Source organism: Athene cunicularia (genome assembly GCF_003259725.1).
Source record: "Athene cunicularia isolate RWA chromosome 2 unlocalized genomic scaffold, athCun1 chr2_part1, whole genome shotgun sequence".
In the NCBI taxonomy this organism is placed as follows: domain Eukaryota; kingdom Metazoa; phylum Chordata; class Aves; order Strigiformes; family Strigidae; genus Athene; species Athene cunicularia.
Window position 1 is genome coordinate 23,513,202 of NW_020799095.1, and position 17,976 is coordinate 23,531,177.

At 37.4% G+C, this 17,976-nt stretch overlaps 1 protein-coding gene across 2 annotated transcripts in view; it reads left to right on the forward strand.

Annotated features, from left to right (window-relative positions):
* The window catches only part of THSD7A (thrombospondin type 1 domain containing 7A), a 267,649-nt gene that overhangs the window by 146,413 nt on the left and 103,260 nt on the right, over positions 1 to 17,976 (forward strand). For both annotated transcript variants that reach the window (XM_026841560.1, XM_026841561.1), the window contains exons 5-8: positions 7,227 to 7,475; positions 9,024 to 9,205; positions 11,009 to 11,077; positions 15,689 to 15,844. In XM_026841560.1, coding sequence (XP_026697361.1) covers positions 7,227 to 7,475; positions 9,024 to 9,205; positions 11,009 to 11,077; positions 15,689 to 15,844 — 656 coding nt within the window. The remainder of the gene's footprint in view (positions 1 to 7,226; positions 7,476 to 9,023; positions 9,206 to 11,008; positions 11,078 to 15,688; positions 15,845 to 17,976) is intronic.

Below are 17,976 nucleotides of genomic sequence, written 5' to 3' on the forward strand. Positions count from 1 at the left end.
TTTTGTTTCGGGTGAATGCCAAAAGTTTATGTTGGCATCAGACTCCTTTCTGAACTGTAGCTATGTTATTCATTTCAGAACAATGGAAATCTCTGTATGTAATCAAATGGGAAATCGGCTAGAGAAAAAAAAAAAAAAAAAAAAAAATTTCCAGGAGAATGTATACAGTGGATGAAAATGAGGAGTAATACCTGTGAAAATTTCATTAAAGAAAACCAAAGCTGAATGTTGATAGTGGTGAAGGAATAGAGAAAATACGGTAAAATAGGTATTTTGGGAGTGTCCTCAGGATGAATCTTGAACAGCCCTCAAATCCAGGCCAGTTTTACATCTTGAAGTTGCACATGCAGTAGAAAGGGTCTGAAATTGCAGGTTATAATTATGTTCAAATAAAATGAGACTAAGTGAAAGAGAACTCTTGGACCTAACAAAGAGACAGTTGAGGACAGAGTTTATAGAAGTCTCTGAGCTCACAAATGCTACAGAGAAAGTGAGTAGGGTATGGTTATGCAAGGCCTGAAGACAGAAGGTAAAATTAACAGAGCAATTTTAAAGCAAAAGTAGCTATCTACAGTTACTGATGAGTAGAAAAGGTTTGTAACTAAGAGTATGTATATACCAAAATCTTATCTGGGTTCAGAAAACATTTGCACTAATTTGTGGAGGAAAACTCGATACAGGGCTCTTCAAAGATACAACCTGTGTTCAGGAAGTCTTTAAGCCACATATTGCTGGAACACCAGAGGGTGTGTTGGGAAAGCGTGACTGAATAATTGCTGTCTTTCCATTTCTGACTTCCATTTGCTACTGCCGAGGCAGGTATCAGACTGCATGGATTATCAGTTAGAACCACTCAGCCATTCTCATGCTGCTGTTCTTTTCTTAACTTTTTTTCTAGTTATCCATCCAATATGGTGTGGAGGAAACACCAGCAAAAGTAGAAAATGTCTTAGTTATACAAGTAAATTATGTAATATAGTAATATAGTAAAAGGAGTCCTTACTGCCTTGCTTAAAACCTATTTATTTTTCTTATTTGTTCTGCATAAATTTAGAGATTGCTCCTGTGGTCATGCATTACCATTCATTTGGCTTTATAAATGCAGTATGCATGGCTTTATCTATTGGAAAAATAAAAAGATAAAAAATACAATTTCTTCCTAGTTGAGCTTATAGAGGAAGAAATTCCAATGGTCTCTTCCATGACTTTTCTACACAAATTAAAAGATAAATGCTGAGACTGAGATTACAGACACTCAAATAAGTCATCGGCATATAAAATCAAGCTGTTCTGATTTTTAAAATCATAAAAGAATGAGTCACTCTCTAATATAAATTTAGGATAGCTTGGAAATAATTGTTTTATCTCTTGACTAATCTAATTTTATCACACATTTAAAAGCTTATCTTCCAATGAAGAGACTGCCTTCAACTGCACATCTTGCTCATTTGTACACAGGTACTATGGTGGGATTTGTGTCAGGCTTATGCCTCAAGCTTCATTCTCTATATGTCCATAGCCTTAATTATCCAATAAAATACTTTGAAATCCCCAGGGGGAACCTTCCTCTCCAAAGCGATACTTAGTATTTATTTATTGCTGTAGAGCAAAACTGAGGCTACAGAACGTGAGGAAACACAAATTCCTGATCACACATCTCCGAAGGAGGTTGAGCAGCAATTCTGTATTTTGCCCTTTGAACCAGCACTGTCTTTTTCTTTAGATCTTTTATCTAATCTAAGTCTTTGAGGTCAGGAAGGGGTTTGATGTTGGCTTAATAGCAGTAGAGCTCATTCATCCCCTGTGATGTTTTGTTTTGCTTGGATTGCCTTCTCTTTCCCCTGTGTCATCTATGTGTTTATATACCTTAAGCTTCAGTTCCCCACTATATCTGTCTATTGTCTGAAATGGTACTTTCTCAAACCACAGCCTTACTTCAAGTTGTATAATGCCTTCTTCTGGGCCAAAAGACAGACACTTAGGACACTGTCCTTTGAATGTATTCACTGGATTGAGAGCACATTCCGGCAGACCTTCCATGTTGCCCCTATGTTACCTCTTCTTGTATCCAGTCTGCTTTGACTTACAACAGCTTATTAATGCAACCCATGTACTTTGTCTTTGAGTTTCCCAAGTAATTATTTGGACAGAACTGTATGGGTGAGAGTGAGGACTTATTTGTGCACTCCCTGCTCTTTTTGAATGGGTAATGTTGCATATAGTGTATGCTTAGATGTCAACTGAAAGTACATAGAGACGTTTGATGCAGAACTTCTAGTGTTTTGAGTGGTATCGTGAAATGAATGTTAACTGTCTCTTTTTATCTTCTGATCTGTCCACCTGTCCATTTGCTTTTTCTCCTGTGAGAAGATTAATTCAACTTTGAGTAACTAAATCAGATGTATAAATCCATCAGAAAGTGCAGAACTATTTATATGAAATTAAGCTTTGCTTTAAATTATTTGCGGAGATCAAATCTGTAACATTAGGTACCAAACCCAGAATACACTATTTTGTGTAACAAAGACAGTCCCAGGTTTCAATTAAGAATCAATCTCTGCAGTTTCTTGAAGCAGGCATTTAAAGGCAATGTAACCAACCTTCTCAGCTAATCCATTACCTATGCTGAACCTTTTAAATGGCAGATGTATCTTTCAGAGTTAGCATTTTTATGCGATACAGTTTTAATGTTTAATTTTGAATGCCTATAAATGTCCATATATAGTCATCTACACTGAAAGGTATGAGAAAGAAAACTCTTGATAATGGCCATTTGCAATTAGCTCTCACAGTTTCTCTAATTTCTTCAAAGAAAACCAAGTGTTAAAAGAAGAAACAGCATCTAATTTGCTTGTCTGACACTTCTTTTGCTAATTGTAACTGTCTCTGCCCTCTCACAAAAATAATATGACAGTATGCATAACAGTAAATAGATTGTTTGCTGATGACACACAAGAATATCAGTTGCCAGTATTTACATAATACTGCAAGTGGTGCATGGTTTTAATAAGCAAGAAAGAAAATAAATGGAAAACTCACTTTGCCTCTTGTTTGTCTCCCTAGCAATATTTATGTTCTGGTTACAAGAACTTAAATTGTTTTATATTTCACTTAAGATTGATTAACTTTATAAATAAATATTTGAAGTGAAGCATGCTTTAACTCTCTTGCTTTACTTCTATCAAGGATCATAATAAACAGTGGGGTTAGTAACAAGGTACAATTCTGATTGGGTCCTCTTTGTACTTGCATATGGAAATAATAACAAACAAGATAAAATGACCATTCTAATTATATAAGATGTATCAACAACAGCTTTTAATAAAAAATAAAATGAGCATGAAGTGGAAGGCAATAGCCTGCTGAATCTATGCCACTCACCAAATAACTCTTCAGTTGAGTCTTGAGAACAAGTTTAGGTCTAGATTTTTAAAAACATTTTCATCATGATCCACAGAGGGACTTCAGCATCATGGAATTCAAGAATACAGGGGCACTAAAAAGTGAGAAATTTCAGGACAGCTTTTCGCCTATATAGCAATTACAGATTAAGGATCTGTGTAATGAAAATTTGTTATCTGAAGTTGCAGTAATGCCTATGTTGAATTCTTTGTGAATGATATAATAGCTCTTGGAATCTGAAAAGTGTCTGGAACCTATAGTAATCTTTCAGGAAGCAACTAGATCCTTTAAAAATTGATAAATAACAGTAGTTTGCAGGACTGGCCTTAATTCTTAAGTGGAGTTGCTTGACAAATTTCTATTGAAGTGTTTTTTTTAATTATGGCTATAGGAAGACATTTTCTAATTATTACAGTGGTTTAATTTTGGCAACTTTTCCCACTTTGTTCAGGAAATCTGATAAAAATTCCTTTTGAATCTAACTAGCTCAGAATGTTATTTTTTGAAAACTGATAAGTACATTAGCTTTGAGCTCAACTGCAGCTCAATATCTGTTTTCTCTTATGTATTGATCATCCTAAAAAAAATCGAATGCTTTGTGTTGCAGTGGAGGTTTCCCTTATCAGGGAAGGTGGTGTGGTTTGAGCTCAGAGGGAAGCTGAGTACCCCACAGCCACTCACTCCCCCCATCCCACCCAGCACTGGGAAGGAGAAAATGAAGAAAAAGTCTCAAGAATAAAGATAAGGACAATGAGGGAGGAGTCACACATTATGGTCATGGGCAAAAGGCAGACTCATTAGGGGAAGAAAAAAGAACATAAATTTAATACAGCCACTAACAACAACACATGGAGTAAGACCATGATAAGCATTACCACATCTTGAAAACACCTTCCCCCACCCCTCCTTTCTTCCCGGGGCTCAGCTTTGCTCCCAGTATCTCTACGTCCTCACCCCAGGTGGTGCAAGGAGGCAGGGAATGGGGGGTGTGGTCAGTCCTGCTGCTTCTTCCCCTCTGGAAGAAGCATTCTTTTGCTTCAGCACAGTCCCCTCTCACAGAGACAGTTCTCCATGAACTGTCTCTGACATGAGTCCCTCCTACGTGCTGCAGCATTTCCCAAGCTGCTCTGGCGTGGGTCACCCCTGCATGTTGCAGTCCTCCCCGCACCATACAGCAGTGGGGGTTGCTTCTTCCCGTGGGCTCACAGCCTTCTTCGGGTGCAGCCACCTGGGTCAGTGTGGGGCCCCCCACAGGCCTCAATTCTGTATCCGCTCAACCGTAGACCCTCCTGGGTGGCAGGGAGGCAGCCCTGCTGTTCCACCACAGGGTACAGGGGGGTCTCTGCTCTGGCACACCTCCCCTCTTCTCCTCCTTCCTTCCACTGACCTCAGTGTTCACACAGGTGTTCTCACAACTCCTCCTCCCAGGTTCCCCTTCTTAAATACGTTATCGCAGAGGTGCAGCTAACTGACTGGGTCTTGGTGCAAAAGTAGGTCTGGCTTGGAGCCAGGGGAGCTTCGAGAAGCTTCTCACAGGGGGCCACAGCTGTAGCCCCTTTTCTCCACAGTCTCTGCGTGAAGCTGCGTAGGAATTGCAGCCAGTTACAGCCAGGGGATACCTTTAGAGTTCATGACAGTTAGGGGATACATGCAGATTGAAGGTATCGTCAGTGAAGAAAGCTTAATTAATTAATTAATTAGTAAAGCAACTTGTCTTTCTCATGTAACACTTCTCCCAAATAGGTGTTGAAGCGAGCGCAAAGACCATGGATTATTACTCACTATTAATTGATCTCTTCACCTGGCACCAAAGCCCCTTTGTGGTGGCAATTTTGTTTGTGTTCCCTGGCAATACATGTCTATAGTTAAACTCAGCCCCAGTCACTATATTAAGGAATCGATTGTTTTTTTCTGCTCTCAAAGGAGTCACATTGGCAAGGAACTTGGGAGGTGATGGTATGTTATCTGTTCTCCAGAAGGATTTGCAAATATGGCCCGTGTTAGAATCCATAAGGAATAGATCTTTTCTCTAGTCATTAAAATGTGTCTTTGTGGGATAAATGAGTCTATATGTTTTGTCAAAGGTACGGAAACTGCTATATTGAATTTGACAGTACTTGTAGTCTTATGCCAGATGGGGCTACATGAAGGTGAAAACAGTTGATTATCAAAGAATAATTTCCTCAAAAGCTTTGAGTGTCTTTCACGCCAAACTGGGTGTAGTTTCTGTCCTTAAGCAGAATAAATGTTTTCTATCATGTGTTAGGTTTCCCCCTTCCTCCTTTCATGTAATAAGAACGTAAGAAATCCCCTCCTGAGTAATCCCCTATGGACTCTCAAACCCAGCAGTGGCAAAGGGAGATGATATTTAAAGAACAAGTATGTGAGGCCTGTCTGCGTTTTGCAGTCCATTCCATTTGTGTTTCTTCAGTATCCAAAGTCAATATATCAGGGATGGTGACTAGCATACCACTGCCTAGTCATTTTAATATCTATATATAGGCCTATTGTCCACAAATTTGTTCAATCTTTTTCTGAACCTGTCTCCACAACCAGGATCTTCTGTTAGCAAGATGTAGAATTGCTCTGCCTCTTGTCTGTAGAAGTACTTTCATTTATTGTGTTTTTAAATCTCCTATTAGCCGCATCAAGTATCCCTAGTTCTAGTACTGCAAAATCTTGTTGGTAACAGTTCAACACAGTATTGGATATATGGGTAGGGCAAAATTTTGTAGAGCAACAGAATTATTGTAAATAGTCATTATTTTGATTTTATTTTGTATTCTATTAAAAGGAAAACAGTGAGCCTTTTTGTTTTGTTTATAGGTTTGGTTCTGAACAGAGCATTTCATTGTGCCATCTGCAGTGCTAATAAATCTTTTTCTTGCCTGTTTAACTACTTCAGAAGCCAGAATTTTATTCCAAAAGAGGCATGATAAATATATCTATGTTGTAATTGTAATTAAGGAGTTAAAGTTATGATCACTTTAATTGTAGTGTAGCTTCTCTATTGCTAATTTTCCTATTGTGAATCAAGCTTTAAGGTAGAAATGTTAGTTTCTAGTTAGAATATAGAATATGTTTAAAAATGCAGAGGCATTTAGAGGGATAAAATCTTGCTGACAACCTATGCAATATGTGACTGAAGCAATCAGATGGAGAATGGAAATTAAATTACAGTCTTCATGAGGAACATGGAATTAAGGCTATGGATTCACTGTAGCTAGGAAGGGTCTATTGTAACAGAGAGATCATTCCCCTCTTAGACCATGAGGCATCACTGTGGCAATGTACCAGCTGTTAACAAAGCAAATTATTAGTGACCAAGTATTCAATATATTTGACATTGCATTTTTAAAAAATTTGTAGTCTGGAAATGAGGAGAAGATTACATTGAAGGCTTGTTTCTCTTCAAAAACACTATACAGCCATCTCTGTTATTGATCCTTCACTTCCTTTTTGTTCCAAGAAAAATAATCAAGTATACCTAAAAATAAAAGATAAGTGGTGAAAAATTGTTGTATTTCCTCTTTTGTACTTCTGTATATCTATGAAGATTTATAGTTCAATTTTGATCACAAATATGGCAGTACTGGTCATTTCTAAATATAGCAAATCTCATATAGCAAAACCAGATGGTTTGAGTCACTTTAACCAAAAGCCCCTTAGCATGACTTTTTGGGATCGAATACATGTGAGCTGGAACTTAACAGCTTTACAAATGTTTACTGGCTTTCCATGTTGCAATGGACATCACTTTCTGTAGGAAATCATGACTGTCTGTGAATATGTGTGCTGAAAATTGTAATGCTCTCTTATTACAGCTTCTGCAAACAAGACAAGCTGCCCATTACATTCCAGTCCTGTGTGATGACGAAGGAGTGCCAAGTGTCAGAGTGGTCAGAATGGACCCCCTGCTCCAAAACCTGTTTTGACATGACAACCCCTAAAGGGAATCGTACAAGATCACGGACCATTAAACAGCTCCCTATTGGCAGTGAAAGTGAATGCCCTCAATTAGAAGAAGCAGAGCAGTGTGTTTCTCAAGGCGATGGTGTGGCACCGTGCATTACGTAAGTCAGTTCATTTCAGTTGTCCCTATACTAAAATGAAAAATTTCAGTTAAGCATACAGGGCTGGTGATGGAATATCAACAAAATCATTATTAAAGAAATAATGGGTTGATATTTTTTTTAATCCTTTGCTTGTTCAGTGCTCTTAAAAGCCTGAAATCTGCAAATAGCTGCTATTATAGTGAATTCACTTCCTTCTCTAATTACTGGAAAAATAACAAATACATATTTTTTCATTAGTGTTAACTTTTAAAAGAGACTATTTGTGCATATGCGGGCTCAGTCAAGACCATAATAAATTAATTGCATTCATTTGTCAATGATCTTTGCCCTACATAACATTTCTACCAGAATCATTGTTTTCTGAGGTACTTGTCTGTTTGCAGACAAAATGCTGAACATAGAAAAAAGGTGATAAACATCTGTTTAGCAACCAGACTTTTTTAGCAAGACTCATTCAGCAAAACAAAGGCAGGACTGGGCCCCAAATGGAAAGTGGGAGAGGCTAACAGTGACAGAAAATAAATTAACCCTGTTTAAATTTCAGGAGAAATGACAGCAAGCACTTCACAATTCAGGAGATTGCTGTAATCCTTATCAATTAATCAAAATGAATATTAAAGTCCCAACTGTGCTTTATCAGACTGAGAAGAGGATCTGGGGAAATGTCATTTGATGTTAAGCATCTTTGACTGTGGTACATATTTTTCATTTAAGAGTTGAAATGTCATATTTCCCCATCTCCAGCCACATTAGGAAGCAGTTCACTGATTTAGCCTTAAAATACTTGTTGGGTAGAGAATTCTGTGGCATTTCTTGTGGTTCGTAATCCTGATTAGGGTTTTAACTGGCAGTCACAGATCTTCTTTCCTGTGCATTCACTGATTAGAAAGCTCACAGCTTCTCATCATTCATCAATACCCAGCAGGGATGCTTCAGTACTGCAGAGCCATCTTCCTCTTGACAGTGAAAAAGGAACTTACTGAAAGGTTTTTCTGAAGAAATAATAAAAAAGTACAATTACGGTTTTACCTTGATATTCAGGGGAAACTTCTGTCTCATCAAAGATGAACAAGAGGCTTTTGGGTTGGTTTTGGGGGATTGGGTTGTTGTAGTTTTCCCTCTCCTTTTCTGGTTCTTATGTTTCTCATCGTGCACATTTCTTTGATATTTTGGCTTTGGTTCATATAAATTGTCTAGCTCTAAACAAATGCTGAGAGTCACAGTCTTGAAAGTTAGTTTATCTGACTATAGACTTTATGTCTTTATATCAAGTTTTTCTTCCCTCCAATGAAATATTTATATGTGCAGTATGTTTTAGGAATTGAACAGAAAAGATCTTCCTAAAATGTAATGAGATAAATAATAGAGGAAAAGTTTCTACTCACATAAAATATCAGACAACATATCTCTGTGTACAAGAAATTGTGGGGCTCAGGACTTCTAGGAAATGAATAAAGCTATTAAGGTGTTTCAGCTTGTATAACTTAATGCTGTGTAAAATGGCTTAATGATTTATAAAGATTCAATTAACCAAATTTGCTCCAGGTATGGTTGGCGGACCACAGAGTGGACAGAATGCCGTGTAGATCCTCTCCTTAGCCAGCAGGACAAGAGGCGAGGAAATCAGACAGCGTTGTGCGGAGGTGGCATTCAAACCCGGGAAATGTACTGTGTGCAAGCTAATGAAAATCTCCTCTCCTATTTAAATACCCTCAAGGAAAAAGAAGGTAAATTTGATTCACTTGCAGTTGCATTAGTATGAAATCAGAGCACTTCAGCATTCCAGAGCTCACTGACAGCCATTGTCTTCTCTCATGAGTGCCTTCTTACCTTGCGGGTTACTGTTGTTTTCTAGATCAGATAAAAATATTTAATTGCAGTAACAGAGATGTAATAAATTGCAAATATTGGTTCCTAGCTATAAATTACTGTTTCTTAACATCTACTGAAAAATTTTGTCTTATGTGAAGGATGTCTCTCAATAAGAAAGAGCATGAGAAAGTGGGTCAGAAATCCTAGATTTGGTTCCTTCTTCTACTGTAAATTTCCTGTGTGTCCCTCATCTGGGTGATGAACATGTGTGGTTTGATGTGCAGATGAAATATGTCAATTCTGGCATGTAAGTTCAATATAGAAATATGTAAAAATGTGACTAGATTTCATTCTCATGGAATTGATTTTTTTTTTTTTTCTCTTGATTTGATCAAATTCTTAAGTCTCTTTCAGGACTTCAAGCCCATATAATTTAATGTGTTTGTTTCGTTAACTGAAAGAGAAGAGATTATTCCTTGTCACTGTTACAGTGTATACAGCTTCTTAAGAAAAAAGAGAATAGCTTAGGGGACAAAATCTTTAATTCATTTGGAAATATATGTACTTAAGAATAGCACTTGTGTATTTTATGTTACGTCTCCTTCTGCTTACTAATGCAGCGCTATAGATTTAGAAATTAGTGGATTAAACTAAATGCATTTAGCTTGTTAATTAAATTTTATCCTCCTCTTTAGCTGTTTCATAGAAACACACATTATTATTACAATATTAAGAAAGAAATACAGCCACATACTTCAGAAAAACATCATTATACAAGTCATGTATATATTGTAAAACAATATTTAGACCAGAGCTCACTAAACTGCAGGCTGGTGAGGTTTCTGCTGTGGATTAAAAGTACTCTCAAACTTGCTGTAGAGTTTGTGGGGAATATTAATGCCAACATCCATTTCAGCATGACTTCTCATATCAATAGGGTGTGACTTGTGTGCTCTGTGGGCCCCACATCTGTATTTATTAAAGAAGCAGCTTTCAAGCCTCTTCATTTAATGCAAATCAGCTTCTGCCCAAGGGCTTTTAGTAAATCGCCTCTGCTGAACAAAGTTTAGATGCCCCTGCCTTAGAATAAAGGAGTAAAACCTCCCAGCTAAGGAGAGGTAACAATAAAATCAGTGGCAGCTTACTGTTCAGAATGATGATTAGGATTTTGGCAGGCTGTGAAGTCTCGCTGTCTTAGGCGGGTGTGAAATCTGCCCTTATCAGACTGTGACAGGAATACATGGAGCCCATCAGGAGGTAATCTCTGCAGGCTCTGGAAAGCTGATTAAAATGTAACTAGTCTCTGGATGCATAAACATGAGAACAATCTTTCAAGAGCTCCAACTAGGGGTGAAGTGGGTCTTAGGTTTAAAAAGGAGCTTTGCGGTGTTTCCATATGAGGGGACAGATTTTCAGAAGAGCTGCTTCTCCACTCATCTTCCCTCTCTCTCCCCTCCCATCTTGGATGCAGTGTGGGCAAGAGCTGCTCTCCAGGCCCTCCTAGGAATAAGCAAATTGGCGCCTCTGAAAACAATACCGTTTGAAAACTATGAGTAATTTGAGGATGGGAAAAATCTGGGGGGGACACCTACTTGTTTTAGCTGTAGGAAGACACCTTCATTTCAGTGTAGTTTGCTGTTGTGAATGTTGTTTTGGTGAGGCTCCTTTGAAGACCTCTGTTCTCATATGCTCAAGGTGGTGTTTCCTTGTTATTTCAGAAAGTCAGTCACAGAGCAAGTCGAAGGCTAGTGCTGCACCTCTGCTATCAATCACTTTTGAAATAACAGGTAGGTAAATTAAGGCCTCTGACCTGAACTTTCAATCAAAAGTGAGAAAAGGAGGCAATGTCCCTTTCGGGAGATCTATATTGTCTATATGAGTATAATTAATGTGTTTATATAGCTCTGAAATAGCTTAACAGATTTGTGCATTCTCAGGAAATTTCAGATCGATTTGAAAGTGACAGACGTAAACTCAAACTAAGGAAGCTCATGAGACAGCTAGGATGCTATGACAGTTCCGTGCTCCATTCCTGGACTGTTTTAGCAAGTGACTGGTTTTCCTCTTAATTCTGAGCTCTGGGAATTGCTTCATTGCATTCATCACAGCTGCTATTTCCAGTCCCTTTTGTAGATTTGTTGCGGCGGGCGGAGGTAGCAAGCAGTTGATTCAATGTGAATGATAGAGCAAGCTTCAACTTTATTGAAAGAAATCACACCTTATATAAGCACTCTACAGTAATCATGCATACTACTCACAGATCTATTGGATACATGTAAAAGGCTACATTATAATATCCCAGCCCTTTGTGGCATCTCAGGTATGTCACAACATCCTCCTTCCTCTGACTTGATTACTTTCCCAAGGTTGTTTACCATCAGACTCAAGGCCATTGTGTACCTCAGTTTCTCTCTTTGTTAACATAACAGTCCTTTGTTAGCATAACTGTGCCCTGGGTTTTTTCCTTTGTTTACCTCAGATGGCTGCGATCAGCTCCTGCAGAGACCCATGGCCTTGTTCTGCAAGCCATTCTCCAACAGATTTGAAACACTGAGTTAGGGCTCCAGTAAGAATTTGAACTTTTAATACTAGCTGAACCAGAATTCCTCATGGCATTCAGGTCTGTATTATCTCCTATCAGAATTCATAAATTTAGACTTGAGGAAGAAGAGGGAGTACTTAGTGTAGTAATTAGACAGCTGACAACCAAGATTCCTGGAGGCCACTGTCATTCTGTAATTTACTTGCTACTGACTTAAATTGTTTCATGTCTATTCATATATTTAACTGGTTTAGTCATGAAGTTTCTCTCACAGTAAGCCTATGAGGTAGATTTGTGTCATCTTCTTCCAAGTAGCTTTAAAACCCTTGATGTAGATTGAGGATGGGAGAAAAGTTCCTTTATGGACATAAATTTATTATCTGCAAGCACATACTTGTTGCCCTGTTAAACACAGAGGAACCACTTACATGTATGGAGTTGTGCAGTTGCTTAGAGGATCAGGTCCTGAATTATCTGCTGTCTTTTGCTGACAACACTGTAGAAGGTGAGGGTAGAATATGCTTTCTTTCATTGTTGGTCATAATGTATTTTGGACTTGTTTTTTTCTTGCTTTTTTTGAGTGACAGCACTTTAGTTAGAAAAGTTTCCTTCCATTGTTTGCTGTGAAACCAGTATGACAAATGATCGGAAAGAGGAATATGAAGTTGTGTCTGCTTATGCTGATGAGGCCACATACAAATTCACTCTCTTTGCTAGCCTGGTTGTTACTGGGCACTAGCCTGTTGAGGGATTCTCAAGAAAATGAAGAGGTTGAGACCTCAATAAATGTAGCAAATGGTTAAGAACAGAACAGTGTTTTTTCTTTTCAGTTCTTTTAAAAATGAAGTCATTTGCGGAGGTGTTTCACAAGGGTATAAAACATATTCAGCAAAAATTTCCTAATATAGTGGATGATTTGAGGACATGATGACTGAATCTCATTTTAGTTTTTAGGTCACTACCTCAAACCTGAGATTCATTTTTTAGTTAGATTGAAGGAGAAAGAGAGATTATCAAAATGCATTCACTTTTCTTTCCAATTTTGGCCCAAAATTTGTTCAAATTCCACACAGATCTTGTAGTACTGCACACAGTCTAATCAGCACTCAGCATCACTGACAAGGAATAAAGAACAATCTTTATTGATGCCACAAGAGAGTATGAAATGACAGAGATAAGAGAAGGTCTTAAACTGTAAGTTCCTGCATCTAGCATGATCATCTCTCAAAGTGTCTTTGCTAAACAATAAGCAGCAAAAGCTGAGCTCATTTATACTTTTTTTGATGCTGAAAGAATTAAATTTAAATTAATGGGAGCAAGATGTTCTTAAGATACCAAGGTGAGACTAAGTGGGTTTTTTTAATATTACCGTCATCTCGAAGAAAGAATTCTGAGTAACCTTGGGTGAAATACAACCTGATTGTTCAATGAGGAAAATATTTTTTAATAATCTGGAATATAACTTGTCTGTCCTACTGTTGAATTCTTTTGTTTTAAAAGCAATATATAACAGATCTGGTAGCAGACATTTGTACATCACTTATGTTCCAAGAACAGTGTTTCAAAAACATTTTGGCATATTGAGAAGTTTTATTGATACCACTTACTTGTCCCCAAAACACTTCTTTCTTCTCCTACACTCTAATGAGTGGTGAAAAGGCAGATATTTTCAGTAGGTGTTTTCATGATAAGTTTATTTAACAATGTTTGCGGACAAGACCTAGAATTCTTGCTGAACAGATGCCTCCAAAAAAATTGAAATAGTGTTCCTGTTACTTAAGTCAGCCTCTTTAAAGCCAAACACAGTCACAATTCCTCATATTTTAGAATTTCAGGATCATCACATATTTAGCTTGAAGCCAAATGGAATGCAACAATAGCACAGTAGCACCTTCTGTTGGCAGAGTGTTAAAAGTCTGTTTGAGATATGGAACAACTGTGGTAGGAAAATCTGCTATTTAAAACTTCCTAATGAAAGATCTTTGTTATTTTTCCGAGTAACATCACATGAAGTAGTGTGATGGTAAGTGCTTTACCCTGATGCAGGCTGGAGATGCAGCACTGCATTCCTCAGAACACTTTTTCTGTTCCCTGAAGCAAGGCTGTGTCTCAGGGGTGTAATTGACCCTTAATTTCAACTGTCTCACTTGGGCAATTCCCCAATGAAATCAGGGTTAAAAAAGTACAGTTAGCAATTACTTACTGGTTTTCTTCTTTTATTAGAAACTATTTAATACAAATTCAATTACCATCAAGTTATGTTTATTTATTCACGTTCTACACAAGATATGCATATTATGTTGATTATCATGCACTTTAGGTGTGTATGTCAAACTTACTGTAAAATTCAATGTTCTGTCATAAAATTTAATTCCAACATAGTGTTATGCAAATGTTGGAATATTTGTTCTTGTATTATTTTGTGTTAAGAGATTAGTGAGCTGGAGGCAGTAATGTTGAATGACTATCTGCTATCTTCGTGCCTTCATTATGTACAGCAACACAGTGTAAAACTGTGCCAAAGGACACAACGTAGGAAACCAGAATGGGGTGATAATTATTCATTCCCTTTCCCCTTAAAACAGTGAATATTGAATACTTTTTCTGTAACTGGAAAGATCACCTACTTAGAAAGTCTGAATTGAAACACACATACATCTACAAATGAAACCATACTTTAATAACCTGATGTTAACTTTAATATTATATCTGTGGTTATTGATCTCATCTTTCAGAAAGCTATTTTGTCATGATCTGAACTTATTTTAGAATATGTTTCATCATTGAGCTCTTTCCATCAGAAGAGATTATTTGTAGTGGTAGCAGAAAATTGAGGTAACTTTCCTGTGAAAAAAACACTGAAGGGGTAGAATAAGAGTGGTTTAAGTTAAGGAATTGCATGTTTCTTCAATCAACCAAAGTGAACGAATATGGCAGACCACTTTGCTTTCTTGCAGATTCTCTGTTTAATATTTTGTCAAGTCCTATATTATGAAAGAGAATTAAAATCTTGCTTGTAATGAAATAGGACATTTTGCTTTAAAGATCTATGCCTTACTCTGGCACCTTATAGTGTTGTTCTATTCTTTGTGTAACCTGGGAATTCAAAGGTAAAGTATGGAAGGAATGGGATGGTTTTGTTCTGGCCCTGTTCCAGGGCTTACTGATCGTTAAAGAACAGAAGAATCTGCCCTCACATATGTCCTTATAGTTTAATAATACTTTAATGAAAAAATCAATTGTGCAGAGTTTTAATTATTTTATATATATATATAATATGCAACACATGTATATAAAAGCCTTTCTTGAACTAAAGCTGCTACTGCACAAATCTTATTGCTGAGTGTGCATCTGAAGGTCTTTAAAGAAAAAACAAAATTTTGTCATCATTTTATCTGTGTTTCAGGTTATAGCTTAAAAATAATCTTCTAAATACTAATTAACCAGGCTTTTGAAGTCATAGTATCATATAGGAGCAAAGGGATTTATATAGCTTTTTGTTCAGTTTCTTAAGTGAAGACATACTCAGTAAGTCAGCAGGACACTGATTTATACAGAGCACAATGTGAGTAACTGTTGTAGTAACATAATCTATCCATTAAATGAAAAGACTAGGTCTGAGAGTTTGCTGCAGTATCTACAGTCCTTTTGACTCCATGTAATTGGATTTGGCTCTGTTCATGCAGAGAGTAAACTGACTTCTGTTTCATTTTTTCAAGACAAGCATTTTCCCTTCACTTCATCAGATTAAAATGATGAGACAGCAGCCTTTCTGAACGAAAGGTGGTTCTGTCCACTTAGAGCTGAGCATCATGACCGGTGACATGTGAGGAATGTGTTGACTTTGTTTTGACAGCCTCGAGGCCGGTGGACCCTAAGCTGTGTACGGGACCTCTTCCCAGCACTTCTCAGCTGTGCCATATCCCCTGTCCTACAGAGTGTGAGACATCACCATGGACAGCCTGGGGACCATGCACCTATGAAAGCTGTGATGACCCTCAGGCCAAGAAGGGTATGTAAAAATTCAGTGAAGCCTTTTAATGGTGATTATTTCATATTCCTGTCACAAGGCACCTTTGGTATGCAAGCATAGTAAATTTTGTACCAAGAAGTGTATATCCAGTGTCTCTGAGCATTAAAAAAAGGTCATTGAATTAGGACTATATTTAACATTACTGGTTTCCAAAGCTGGAAAAAATATGAACTGTTTACAAGGCTCTCCAGGTCAATTTGGGTTATTACAGGTCAATTCCAGTTTCAAACCTTCCTCTCAATCTGTGGAAGGGATGCAGTTTGTATATGTGTTCAAATCACAATTCTGGCACTGTCTTGAAAGGTGAACAGAAGCAGCCTTTGAGGTGTGCAGTGTCCAAGTCACTCCAAGATTTACAGTTCAGTAATAGCTTAAGAATTTACCAGTAGCCCGTAAAGTATGCTCAGGCGAAGAGCTGAGAGCATTCACTGTTGGTAAGTGACACTTTTACTGATGATATGTGTGCTATTTTCAAGTTTCACATTTTACCATTTATTCCTATGCAGAACATGTTGTAGTAACTTGACATCAAAATAAGAATGCAAGAGGGCAGTGACAAGGACGTCATGTAAGAAGTCTGCAGGATTCTGGCTGTAAATGAGAAAAGCTGGCCTAGTCATTGCTACGATGTGATTATCTGACAAAAGTTGAGAATACAGACTTGGTTCCTTGATTGAAAACACTTAGAAGGAAGGGCAGCCACATACGTCCACTTGAAGGAGCAACTGTAATTACCACGTTAGCTTAGCTGCTTCTTCCTGGTACACTGGTAGCTACACTTCAGTCTGGGCAGCAATGACCCAACCTTGATCAATTCAAGATGAAAAGGCATTTCAGTGTGTAAGCCTATTGGATCAGGTCTCCTCTGAGTACAGCTGTCAAGAAGTCTGTTATTTCTGTTGCTGTTCCATCACTGAAAGGTTTGCTGCATTTTCAGGGATAATGTTTAGGTTTGTGAGACTGATTTGGACATCTGTCTAATGGAAACGTATCAGGATGTATTTTATGCAAGTCTTCACTCCTGCACACATGATCACAGGGATCTTTTCTCAACCGCCAATGTTTTCGTCTTCTCTGGAAATTCCTATATTTTATTTCATAATTGCATTGACAGTTCTGAGAATATGATGTAAATGTTATACAGGCACTTCCAGTTCTAGCAGCAAGTCTCTCTACATATTTCAGGAATAGGCCTTTACTGTGGATCATTTGCCTCCTTTGTTTTAGTAAACTCTGGAGTTCTTTTTTTTTTAACATTATATCAACTTTTTGTGGCAGGCTTAGTAAAACATTTGGACATAATTTGGCTGACCTCTTCAATTTAGAAAAAAACAGTTAAAGATATGTGGTAATATATTTTTTAAGTGTTGGGGTTTTTTTTTTGTATAATTAAATTGAGGCACATCTTCAAACAGAGAAACAATTCTTGCACATATGTGATGGAAAACTGTGTCCTGTTTAGTTTGTGCACTAGTAGAGATGAAAGAGTTATATGTAATATTTTATAAAAAAATCTGTGTTACTAACCTGCTTGAATATTGAGATAAAACAAAAGAGACTGTGAAGAGATGTGAAACAAACCTTTCCAAAGTTAAAATAGTATTATCAGACATATCAGAAACTATAGAAAATTATGACATGAGAAACTATTTCCTTAATGCATTCAGTTTGGTTAGGTTGTTCTGACTATAGATTTAGGCTGGCTTTTTCAACATGCCATCCTGAAAGTGGGAGAGAGGGTTGCTCTTGGAGACTGACACTGACCTGGCAGATGACACACTCTGTAAAGGCCCATCAGTTTCTCTGACCCAAAATGAGCTTAGGTATTCTTAAGGAAATTTGTAAATACTTGCAAGGGCATATTGTGATGTTAATTACTGAAAATTTGTTCATAGGACAGGTTTATTTCCATACTTTTTCTGGCAATTTAGTCTTTTTTTTTTTTTTTTTTGGGGGGGGGGGAGTGTTTATAAACTGATTTCACTTGATAATCCATCCCTATTAGAAGATACCTGAAAAGAAAACATACAACATATTTGAGAAATTGCAACCCAGCAATCTAGTCAAGATTTCTTAGATGAGATGGATCTGGCAAGAGTGATGCTCAGGAA